This window comes from Orycteropus afer, unplaced genomic scaffold (genome assembly GCF_000298275.1).
Source record: "Orycteropus afer afer isolate SDZICR_OR568_19922 unplaced genomic scaffold, OryAfe1.0 scaffold00319, whole genome shotgun sequence".
NCBI lineage: Eukaryota > Metazoa > Chordata > Mammalia > Tubulidentata > Orycteropodidae > Orycteropus > Orycteropus afer.
In genome coordinates, this window is record NW_006921906.1 from 2426784 (window position 1) to 2439688 (window position 12905).

The 12905-nt window shown below is 36.8% G+C and overlaps 1 protein-coding gene across 1 annotated transcript in view; it reads left to right on the plus strand.

Moving 5' to 3' along the window:
- MPP7 (membrane palmitoylated protein 7) overlaps window positions 1-12905 on the plus strand; it is a 388287-nt gene that overhangs the window by 58109 nt on the left and 317273 nt on the right. Inside the window, exon 3 of the mRNA XM_007951924.2 lies at window positions 9844-10005. Coding sequence (XP_007950115.2) covers window positions 9844-10005 — 162 coding nt within the window. The remainder of the gene's footprint in view (window positions 1-9843; window positions 10006-12905) is intronic.

The following is a 12905-nucleotide window of genomic DNA, read 5'->3' on the forward strand; positions in this document are numbered from 1 at the left end:
AAGGGACCATTCCCTGGAGAAGGATGTCATGCTTGGTAGGGTGGAGGGTCGACGAAAGAGGGGGAGGCCTTCAACGAGATGGATTGACACGGTGGCTGCATTGATGGGCTCAAGTATAGCAGGGTTCATGGAGCTGGCATGCGATTGAGCAGTGTTTCCTTCTGCTGTGTATGGGGTCACTATGAGTTGGAAGCAACTCGACGGCACCTAACAACAACAATGACAACAACAACATCTCAGTTATAATAAATGATTACAAGATCATTTTCTCCAGTAAAGGGAACTCAAAGGAAAGCAAATGGAATGCTGGAATGGGTCTGGAATTAAGAATTAGTCAAGCAAAATGTAATGAAGAAGTTGTTCTGTTTTCCCTTGCTCCCAACAATTAGAGGAAAGAGCTACATAGAATACACCGTCTACAGGTGAGTAAATGGGGTTCAACAGATGGATCATTGATGCTTAATGGTGTAATCTTGGGTAGTGGCCAAGATCTTTTAGCAGTGTGTGGTAGAAAATAAGGAGCTCTGGTGGCGTAGTGCCTAAGGCATTTGACTGCTAACCAGAAGGCTGGAGGTTCAAACCCGCCAGCCCCTCCTTGGAAGGAAGGTTGGGCAATCTACTTCTGTAGTGCTAATGCCTCTAAAAACCCAAGGAGGGGTCGCTATGAGTCGAGTCAGACTCCATGATAGTGAGTTTGGTCTTTTTGTTTTGGTAGAAAATAAATGTAATGAAAAAGATAATTAAAGAAAAAGTTTCCAACTTTAAGGAGGGCCAGCTATAAATGCTGCCAGTTTTACTTGAGGATGATCTGAGAAAAAAATCGAGAGAATGGTATACTAATCATCACAAATCGTTTCAGTAGTCTTAAACCAAGGGCGTTGCTTGAGGGTGCCAGTTACTTACACCTGTGCTTCCAGAAACATGGCAATTGAATGAGTGTGGTCCAGTGTCTGCATTCCCTCTGAGAACGCTCTCCTTACTGGCATTTGGGCCAAGTCTCCTTGTGGACCTTCTTAGCAGCCTTAAAGCCTGAGCCTCTTCACTTGGGAATTGCAAAGCCCTGTGTTCTCTCATTTCCTGTTTTCAGTCTTGGAAGGTTTATGTTGCTAGTTCCTATTGAATCATCTCAGATTCATGGTGACCCCATGTACAATAGAACAAAATGTTGCTAGGTTCTGCACCATTGGTATTATTGAGTCCACTGTGTAGCTATTGTGTAGTGCCTTCCAACTTAGGGGGCTCATCTTCCAGCATTTAGCAGACAGTATTCTGTGGTGATGCATAAGGTGGTACTCACTGGTTGATTTTCAGAAGCAGCTCTTTAGGCTGTTCTTCCCAGTCTATTGTAGCCTGTAAACTCTGCTGAAACCTGTGTACCATGGGTGACCCTGGTGGTATTTGAAATACTGGTGACAAATGGATATGTAGGTGGGGAGGTTTATAGTATTCTTCCAGTGGGATTCTTCTTATCTGCATCATTATTTTTTCCCTTTATGTTTATGGAAAGGTGATATGTTAGGTTTGTGTTATATAATAATCCCAGTTGAGCTTGAAATTATAATCTTATATAATTTTATTTTTCTCTTGAAATCTGGGATTCTTTTTGTTTTTGTTTGTGTAAGCATATTTTCTTTTTTTAAATTTTAAGTCATATATTCTTAGATATAAGGCCAGGTGTGAGCATATTTTTTATTTCCTGTGTGCAGTGAGAGGAGCTCTGGTGATGCAGTGGTTAAGGCATTTGGCGGCTAACCAGAAGTTAGTGGTTTGAACCCACCAGCTTCTCTGCAGGAGAAAGATGAGGCAGTCTGCTTCCATAAAGATTTACAGCCTTGTAAACCCTATGGGACAGTTCTACTCTGTCCTGTAGGGATGTTATGAATCAGAATCAACTCAATGGCTGTGGGTTTAGTTTGGTTTTTTGGTTTGTGTGCAGTGACAGATTCTGAGATTCTTTGATTAGCCAACATGTAATATGATTTTGTTTATGATTAGGAACTGCATCTTTTAAATTATTTATATATTCTTTTGCATACACCTTTTTCCACCTCACAGAAAGCAATTTTGCTTTTGTTCTCTGTTCTTTCTAAGCTGCACCAACACCTGAGGATAATGAGTAGGGGCTGACTACACCAAGAGACATCACCTTGATGATGATTATGCCTCAGAGACGTGATAAAAGCTATCATGGCCCTGTAAGGAGGCTGATAAGAACCCTGAGCTTTAAGGCTTGGAAGGAGCCTCTTGGTTGGTGACTATAAATGGGAGAGACCAACAATGGGAATGACATCTTTGGGACATGGAAGCTCTATGCTTTGTCCTCTCCCTTACCTCACCCTATGCATCTCTTATACCCTCTTTTTACTAATCAACATGGTTATGTTCCAAAGACTAGATTGTTATATGAATATAGATTTTATGCAAAAATGAAGGATGAACACATCAGATCACAAAATGAAGGATAACTGTATCATTATGTAACTACCAAACCACTGAGAATCATGGCTCAGCCCAAGTTGACCCATAACTTTAATCATAGTCAGCATTATTCTCATCTCAGACCTTGGTGTTCATGACTGCCCAAACATACATTGTTAATGTGAAAAATAGTTGGGTAGTGATTTTTTTTTTTTTTTTTAACTATTATTGTAAATGCAAAATGTCAGATAACAAGATAGTTGATAAGTGAGGAGATTGTATCCCTTTTGGTTATAATAAACACATAGTGAGAAGTGTGGTATACTCTCTGTGAGGTTCTGAGAGTCGTTCCAGTGAATTATTAAACTCACAGGGGAGCAGTAAGCGCCAGAAGGAGCTGGCATTTGCCTGTTTGATGGTCTGAAGGAAGGGGGTCCTTCTCATCTGTGAACTTTGACCCAGCTCCAGGTGGCTAAGATCCGGGAAATGCTACATGGGCAGTTAGTCTGACACATGGTGCCTGGCTAACTTGTGATCTCACATCCAGCTCTGGGTGGCTAGCTTCAAAGGGAGTGTGCCTCTTGGGAAGCTTGTGGCAAGGATGGAGAAGTGGGAAGGTGAGGAATAGATCTATTTCTACACTTTGGGAATTGGATTCACATTGATCCTTACCATGTAGTTAGCAATGAAGGTGGGATTCACCCGTTTTGGTACTTAGTGCAGCTGCCCAATACAAAAAAAAAAGTGGAATACTTTTTTTTTTTCTTTTTAAAATTTCTTTGAATCTTTAAATAATTACCAATAAAATTGTGGCTAAAAGCTTACTACTTTTAGATCCTCAAGTTACTGGCAGGTAGAGTATAATGATATGGAATAAAAAGAAACCAAAAACCAAACTCACTGCCATCGAGTCGATTCTGGCTCATAGCAACCCCAGTGGGTTTCTGAGGCAGTAAATCTTTACGGAAGTAGATCGCCCAGTTTTCCTTCTGCAGATTGGCTGGTGGGTTTGAAACGTCAGACTTCTGGTTAGCAGTCAAAATGCCTTAGGCACTATGCCACCAAAGCTCCATATGGAATAGTAGCCAGCAAACTCAGCCCTCTACCTGTTTCTGGAAATAAAGTTTTATGGGAACACAACCACACCTGTTCTTGTAGGTATTGTCTTCTTTAGGGCACAGATAATATGGTCCACAACACCTTTAATGTTTATTCTCTGGCCTTTTGTAGAAAACATCTGCCAACTCATGCTATAAAATAGCAATTCTCAAACATTTTGATTTTCAGACCTTTTTTGTACTCAAAAAATTATTGAAGACTCCAAAGAATTTTGTTGGTATGGGTTCTGTTGATTGATATTTACTTTATGGGAAATTAAAATCAAGAAAATAAAAGAGTATTTTTAATTTTAAAATATAAATTTTAAGCTCATTGCATTTTATCATAAATAACATTTTTATGAAAAGTATTTTTTTCCCCTAAAACAAAAATCTTAGTGAGAATTCACTGACTTGCAAATCTCATTAATTTTGGCTTAATAGAAGATACAAACCAAACCAAAATCAAACTCAATATCATCAAGTCGATCTGACTCATAGCGAACCCCATCGGGTTTCTAAGTCTATAAATATTAACAGAAGTATATTTCCCCATCTACCTTCTGTTAAGCGGTTGGTGAATTTTAATCACTCACCTGGTTAGCAGCCAAATGCCTTATCTGCTACGCCACTAGAGTGCCTTACTAGAAAATACAAATAGTCCCAATTTTGATGAGGAGCCATTCTGATGACTACATCAGAAGTTGATTCTGACATAAATTTTAAGTTGATTATGACCCAAGTCAAATACCCCCCTTTTTTTTTTTTAGTTTTCATTATTACTGCCTTTTATTATCAGTATCTTTATAAATCTGATGTTTTATTTGTCTTTGGGGGTTGGCATTACAACTATAACAGCAAATTACACACTGCAAAATTGAATGTAGTACATACTACTAAAGGTAGATATTACCCTTTGTCCCCCCAGGGGGAAAAAAAAAACAAAACCTGCAGTGCACTACAGTGGAGTCGGATCCGACTCATAGCGACCTCTCCTTGGGTTTCTGAGGTGGTTATCACTGAGGAAGTGGATTGCCCAACCTTCCTTCCGAGGAGTGGCTGGTGAGTTTGAACTACCAGCCTTCTGGTTAACAGTCAAATGTCTTAGGCACTACGCCACCACCCTAAAAAAAAGAGGTGGTTGTAAATGCGGTTTTTTAGTAACTCAAATATGCCCAAGTTGGGAACTACCTGTAAGCAGGTTCTTATATCCGTGTCTGCTTTCAGTTTAGTGCTACATGTTGTTGTTTTTTTTTCTTTGTGAAAAGATATGAAGAAAATTTGCGCTTACATAGATCTGTAGTTGAAAAAGGGAGGGAGAAGTGTTTCAATAGCTTTTCCAGTTCATGTGAATATTCTTTGATACTACACCAAAACTTGATAGGTATTAGTTTCTTAAAGGTGAATGGCAATGTGGAATATGAAACATATCAATGAAACAACAGACCAAATCTGTTGGTCTAGAGTGCATGTTTATAATGAATCTTTCATTCACATGTGATTTTCTTATATCATGCATTGATAATTTCAAAAACATTGGTTCACTGAATAATGCAGATCTTCCAAATGTTGACTCATTTAGTGGGAAAAAAAAAAAAATCACATTAGTTAATATCACCACTGATCTCCTCAACACAAGCTTTTGAGTGTTAGAGAGCTGAAAGACCCACACAAAATGAGGCCGCAGTTCTGATAGGCATGCATGTCAGCTAACATTGTACCATGCATGCTAAGGCAGGACAGTCTTGAGTGTACACAATACATTATAATTTCTATCTAAAAGCTCATGTTCCATCATTAGTATCACATACTATCAATTGTTTTCTTGAAGTCATAGACTCCCTTCATTCATTTTTAAGAAAATGTCTACCAACTACCCAAACCCAGGTAACTATAGTTTGTGTTTTAGTTGTTCTTTCAAGTAAGAATGGTGTCCTTGGCTAAAAGTAATCAATTTAGTTCACTGCTCAAATGTGCTTTTGCTTGAGACAGCCATTATCATATTTAATGTAAATAACCCACGAATTATGTTTTTTTTGCCAACAATATCATACCCTCAAAGTATTTTGGTAAGCATTCTGTACTTTTTTTTTTTTTTATGGCAACGTGAAAAAATGAACAATGTGTGCTTACGAAAATACACTGGGGGGTACGTTTGGCAAAAAACCTGTGCTGTGCCTTATTTGTGTAAATATATGGTACTGCCATTTGCAACAGCAACACCTATGTGCTTTACATTTCATCACACAGGACATTAGGAGACAGGTACTCAAGAGTTGACTAATAATTCATCTTTATTCCTTCGTTACGGAGGTTTTTAAGTGAACCTTTTTTTTTTTTTTTTTTTAAACAAGAGTGGTTGGCAGTGAAGAATACTCATAGTTTACTTTGGTGTCACTGTCTTTCTTGATGTGTACTTTTTTGTGGTTTTTCCCACCATACCTTATGCACCATGAGTGCAAATGTCAATACAGTTAAAAGGCAAATAACTTCCTGGTTTATTAATTTGGCCTTGTTGACCCCTCTGAAAGGGTGTTGATGACCAGCAGTGGTCCTCAGACCACACTTTGAGAATTGCTGGTATAAAAGGTGTGAATATTATTTTATATATGCAGACTTAAACTACTTAGCTATATATAAGTTGCCTCCTTTATTTTCTTACAATTATAATTTATGAAAGTTTTTGTGTTAACATTCATTTTCCTAAATGAATCTTTAGGATTGAGCTTTCCTTTCTTTTTTCCAGTCTGTGAAATCAGATTTGTAAATGAAAATGTATATTCTTGTTATTGTACTGCTATATTAATTTTGAAAATGTAACTTTAGAGTACTTGTAACAGGTGAAATAATCTCCACTTGCCTTACTGGATATAGTTAAAGTCTCCTGAAGTAATAGACTATTAATATAATTATTAGTTTATTTATAATGATGCTTAATTAAAAATTTTCATATTCTCGAACATTTCCGCCAACTAGAAAGGAAAATGTTTGGAGATTATATCCACTACTGGATTTTTTGTTTATCTGCGTGAATTGTTTTGAATATGTTTGTGTGCATATTAATAAAATAGATGACGCAATCTACTTCCGTAGTGATACTGCCTCGGAAACCCAAGGAGGGGTCGCTATGAGTTGGACCCAACTCAACGGCACACAACAACAACAACATTTCACTGTATGGAGTAGAGTCAATTTTTGCTTTTGTGCATACTCAAAATAACTTCCTGCAACAAGCACTTGCACTTCTGTGGTTCACCACTAGATGTCATGAGAGCCACAGGAGCATTAAGGGTTACTCAGCGTGGGTAGAATTGAACATTGTAAGCTCATAGACTTTCACATGTTTCACTGTTTCCACATGATCAATGCCAGAAGAACCTGATACAGTGTGATATATAGAAGCAAGGTACAACTGGAATAATGAAATTTCAAAAATAAGCCTTTTTAAAGAAGGGTTGTAATAGTTCTACTGGGTATTGTAAATGATTCAGGTGCACTTGATACTGCTATTATATTCCTGGCGTTTGGGTCTCTCCTTTTTATGGAAAGATGGATTGAACTTCAACTTAAGAATATTTGGTAATCCCTCTCAGGACATACTGTAACAGCTGGTATTTTTGTGTTGTAGTAAATCGATTCCATACAACAGTCAGTAATAATTATGGCTGGATTCTGACAAATTCCAAAGCATTTTCAATAAAATTTTAGCCAAAGAAAATAACATCATTACTGCAAAAATTCAAGTCAATTTAAACGTTAAGGCTTGCAACTCTGCTTCGTTCCAGAAAATATTAAGCATTTTACTGGTAAGGATTTTTTTAAGACATTTATTTATTTATTAATATCCTTGTAGAGGTTCTGAGAAGATAATGACTTTGTAGTATATCCTTGTTAAATAACATGACTTTGAAAAAATTTAATATTGAATATCATTATGAATAAAATGTGAGAAATGCTAAGACCTTTCATCCATGGCATAGATGTACAGCAGCAGCATCGGATCAAAAGATGCTTTGATGTGGAATGCAAGGCCTTCTTGAGTATTAATGAAATCTGAGTGTATTCAATTGTATCTGAGTGTACCCAATTTTTTTTGGTATGAGCATATTTTAGGGTATAATGCGGCTTATAAAAGTTAGATACTGTAAGTTCTTTAGGCCATGAAGAAAGTGGTAGTTTATATGGTGAAGGTATTTGTAGAGTATATATGTATTACTATAGTTAGGCAATTTGTACTGTATGAATTGTGACTTTCCTCATGAAAAAAAGAGCTTAAATTACATACATTACATGTACATACACAATAGATCCATACCAATGTACGTCCATATGTAGTGCTTTAATGGTAGAAGTACATTTGCTTTTGTGTGTGTGTGTATGTATGTGCACTTTACAAAGTTTAATCATTTTTGTTTTTACCCCTCAGCAGCAAAACAAAGTCTACTAATTACATGAGTTCTTCTTTAAATTATGTATGGTCTATTTTTTACTTTTTTTGTGTTTGTATTATTTCACTTCTAGCCTTGCTTTATATAAGAAACATTTTTATGCAATTGATTCTTAACTCTTGATTAGTTAGAATAATCTATGAAAGTAAAGCAAAGTTGCCTTTTAGAGTTAGTGGGGAAAGCAATGTCAGAGATGGATTTATTAATGAAATCTTGCTTTGTCATTTTTGTCTCTCATTTGTTATTTTTAGTTTAGTGATTTATATTTTTATTTGGTGTTTCAATGATCTTTTTGTAATTATCACTCCTCTCTGTATGGATTTGAATGCATCTGTTAATTATATCAGCCTTTGATAAAAAAACCAAAATTCATATTGTTATACTCCAAGATAGTCTGTTCAATGGCATTTTTTTTTAAATACTAACTTTCAGAATTCATATTGTTATACTCCAAGATAGTCTGTTCAATGGCATTTTTTTTTTTAAATGCTAACTTTCACTTTGATCATTAAAAAGTAATTTAGAAGTCTTCAGTGAGATTTTAGTTTGGAGTTTTTCAACTCAAAGTTAGAAAGCCCATTTTTCTTTATTCTATAATATAAATCAGCCACTGAAAGACTTGAAGAGTTGAAGTGAGCCAGGTTTTCAAGTGTTTATTATGGTATCTGTTTTTTTGTTGTTAATATATGTCAAAATATGTTTCTAAATGACTGAATTTGCTTTTGAGATAATTGGGGAAAATACGTTACAAAATGAAATTAACATACTGTGTGGTTCTTCTGATATTCTTAAAAAAATGTAAGTGGAGTGTATTTTCCGTTATTAGGCTGCAGTGATCCAAATTTAAACCACATGGCCTCCCTCTAGGTGTCAGGCCAATGTACGTTTTAATTTTGCTCCTTCCTTTTATGTTTTTATTTGATAGTCTCATTACCTGAATTAAAAAAATACCTGTCCTAATAGCCAGCATTTATTATTTGCTCGCAGTACACCAGAAACTATGTTGTATGCCTTAATGCCTTTAATTATCAACAGTTTTAAATTACTGTTATCTTCATTTGCATGTAAGGCAACCAAGGCTTAATAAGATTAAGGAGTAAGATTGCCCAGGATCTCAGAGTGCAGGATTACTGATGAAACTGAACTCGAGAGTGAATGCTGTTAGCCACTGTACTGCACTGCCTTCATGGCTTATTTTGAGACAAGCATTAATGAAAATTGTTGTTGAGAAAAACAACCAAAACAGTTGATAGTTTCCTCAAAATATATCAAAGCTTATTTTTAATCAATGGAATTTACTTTTGTGTATTAGCTTGGATTGTTAGTTTGGTTTAGGTTGCTGACACTTCTGTAATAATAATATTATCTTTCATCATATGTACAGTAAATATTTTTTAAGGTAATTAATATGTAGTCTTTAGTTAGACAACTTTGCAGTCGTTATATTAAGATAAGTGATTGAAAATTTTCAATTAGTTGTAAGTTGCTGACAATTTACAAAGTCTTCATTCTGCACTTAGAAATACAGTGTAAAATTATGATAACAGAAGGAAAGAATTTTAGAATAGCATTGGTTTACAAAAATGCCTTAAAAGTTATCCTTCTATACAGTAAATGGTCCCTGAACCAAATCTGTAAAAATCTTTTAAGAGAGAGTCTTGATATATGCATAAAGAACTTTCATGCTATTAATTAGAAATCTCGCATTAAAACCAGAAACTCTCCACACTTAGTGTTGGTATGTAGTCTGTAGAAAAAATTAGGAAGTGTTGTGATCTCTTTGGTAGTGTGTTAAAATAACAGTTTTGAATTAGTTAAGAGTGTTGTAATTTATCAATAGCTTATGTTTGAAAAACAAATTGGGTTCTTTTTCTTTTTAGAAAAGGCTTATACGCTACCTAAATCTTGGTAGACAACGTGGCTGCAAGCAGCGTAACTGCTTCTCACTGCCGCGTTCTGGCCGGAGAGCATCTGCAGTGTGGTGCGACAGCCCGCAGCCTGAATCATGCCAGCTTTATCAACAGGATCTGGTAGTGACACAGGTAGGTGAGCCCAAGAGGAGCATTTTCCCTTCCTTACTTTAATCTTTTTGTTCATAGTGAAACAGAGCATTGCTTTAATAAGTAAGTCAAAATAAGTCACGCTGGTTTTCAATAGCCACTATGAGGAGCATAAAATCCACTTAGAAATGTCATTCCTAAATACAAATTGAAGGGCATGGACTGACTGCTTTTCTCTCCAAGTAGTGATGACCTGTGGCAGTACTCTCCTGCTGTCTTGCCCTTTGAATTAATGCCATGCATTTAAATTAAAAAACAATTATGAAATATTTTAAACATACAGAAAATGATGGAAAATACCAAGATACCCATATTACCCTTCACTCAGATTTAACAACAGATGTGAACATTTTGCCATAGTTTCTTGAGTCACTTTTCTCTCCTTAAGAAATAAAATACTATTCTTCCTCCGTTCTTCCATTTTCCTTTTCCCTGTCACCAGAGGTAAAATCTGTCCTGAAATTGCCATACGTTACTAAGAGACTCAATTAAAACAAATACATAGGCAGATATATTTCATTGCATTATCAGTTGTAAGACATACTGATACATAGAAAAAAGATTTCTAAGAGAGAGGGTGAAGAAAAGCTCTGCTTGTATGAAAGATGCACCATTTCTACCTTCTAATCTGATTTCAGGGGTTGAGGGTAGGGAGAGAGGTGGTCGCTGTCCCTCGAGGTTCTGCTCTGGAGTGTTCCAGAATCAGCCAGCATCTTTTTAAAGTACAGATTCCTGGACCCTTCCCAGAGCTATCAAAGCAGAATCTGAGCGTGGATAGGGGGCTGTGCCATACAGCACATGGTGTTTTTTTAACACCACTGCAAAGAGGTGGTGGCCCAGAGAGTGCCTAAAGAGAATGTTTTCAGGGTCACACTGACCATACTGAATTTGGTTTGGTTAGCGTTCTTCTCCACCAGCTGCGCTAGCCCTCTCAGACTCGATAATTACTGGCCCTGTAATTTTTAAAAAGCTGAATCACAAAGTTGATTTTGTGTTGTGCTCTGTTACATTGACATTTTTACTCACACTGTTTGCAAAGATAATTTCTTGCTATTTCAGGCACATGATACTTACATCTACCCATCCAGACTGATCCCCCCCCCCGACACACACACACAGTGATGATACTGCAAGTTAGTTTTTGTCAGGAAAAGGTTTTGATTGTCCGATTGTATGATTTTTCTTTGCGTGTGTGTAGGATACTAACTTGGAAGCTAGACTTTGTGGACATTTTTTTCTTTTTAGTTTTTATATAGTCCCACATTGTGTTCTACTATATAAAATGAATAATTAAATTTTCCACAGGGGTTTGGGAAATTATAGATAGACATTTATTTGAATCATAAATTTATTACAGTAGTGTAATGAGTAAGTTTTACAGTTTACTGTTCACCAAAAATGCCTTAGCTTAATTGAGTATAAAATACTGCTCTTTACATATAACTCAGAGAATGGTTAAAAGGAAGTATTTATAGCTTATTCAGCAGTTCAGGTATCAGTCAGGAAAAATAGTGTAGGCGATACGCAACAAAAACAGCAACACAACGCACTGCCGTTGAGTTGGATCCAACTCATAGCGACCCTTCCTTGGGTTTCCAAGGCAGTATCACTACAGAAGTACAATGCCCAAGTATAGGCTATATAGAACTCGAAAGGGGCTTTTCTGTACAAAAGGAGATCTAGTGGTGCACTGCTAAGGCATTTGACTGCTAACCAGAAGGTTGGTGGTTCAAACCTACCAGCCACTCCATGAAAGGAAGATGGGGCAATCTACTTCTGTAAAGATTTACTGCCTCAGAAACCCGATGGGGGTCGCTATGAGTCAGAATCAGTTCTGTGGCAAGAGGTTTGGTTTGGTTTGGTTTTCCACACATAGGGCCTCACTTGGATTTAAACCTAAAGTGCATTATTTTGAGAATTTTTTTTTTAGCCTGTGTATGTCTCCACAAGGTTTGAGTCAGACATAGAAGACATGCCTATTACAAGAGTTACTGCATTTAGGGAAGTCCTCTAGTGTAGTGAATCCACAGGTCCCTGGGTGGCACAAAGACACTCTGGTGGTATAGTGGTTAAGGCATTTGGCTGCTAACCAAAAGGTTGGTAGTTCAAACCTATCACCTGCTCCACTGAAGAAAGATAAGGCCATCTTCTTCCGTAAAGATTTACAGGCTTGGAAACCCAACAGGGGTTACTGTGAGTTGTAATCAACTTGATGGCAGTTAGTTTTGTTATTTTTGGCTTTGGGTGGCACAAATGGTTTGCCCTTGACTCCTTGAACTAAAGGTTGCAGTTTGAACCTACCCAGCTGCACACAGAAAGACTTGGTGATCTGCTTCCATAAAGATTACAGCCAGGAAATCTCCATGGGGCAGTTCTACTCTGTAACACAAGAAGTTGCCATGGGTTGGAACTGACATTATGGTGTAACTTTGGTGTTGGTTTTTTATAGTTCCCCCTAGTACAGATGCAGGTAACCAACCAGGGTCATTGGTACCATAAGCAGTGTTGATCAGCAATAGTGTTGCTTTTCTAGTTTTCAGGTCTCCATGGTAACAGAGCTAGAGAGTCTATCAAAAGTCATATTCCCACGTGACAGGAGAGAGGCACCTATCAGTGACCCAAATGTACACACTACTTGTGTGGGGAAAATACTTTCAAAATGAAACTTTTACCTCTTCTCCATTTTTCCTTTTCTACATACTTCATATACTTCACTAGGGGGAAAAAAAGATTGAATACACGGTAATATATAAAAACATTTTCTTTTTTTTATTGTGATTTGGGTGAAGGTTTACAGAGCAAATTTACTTTCCATACAGCGGTTCACATATACTTTGTCTCATGACATTGACCAGTTTACCACAATGCAACAGCTCCCCTCC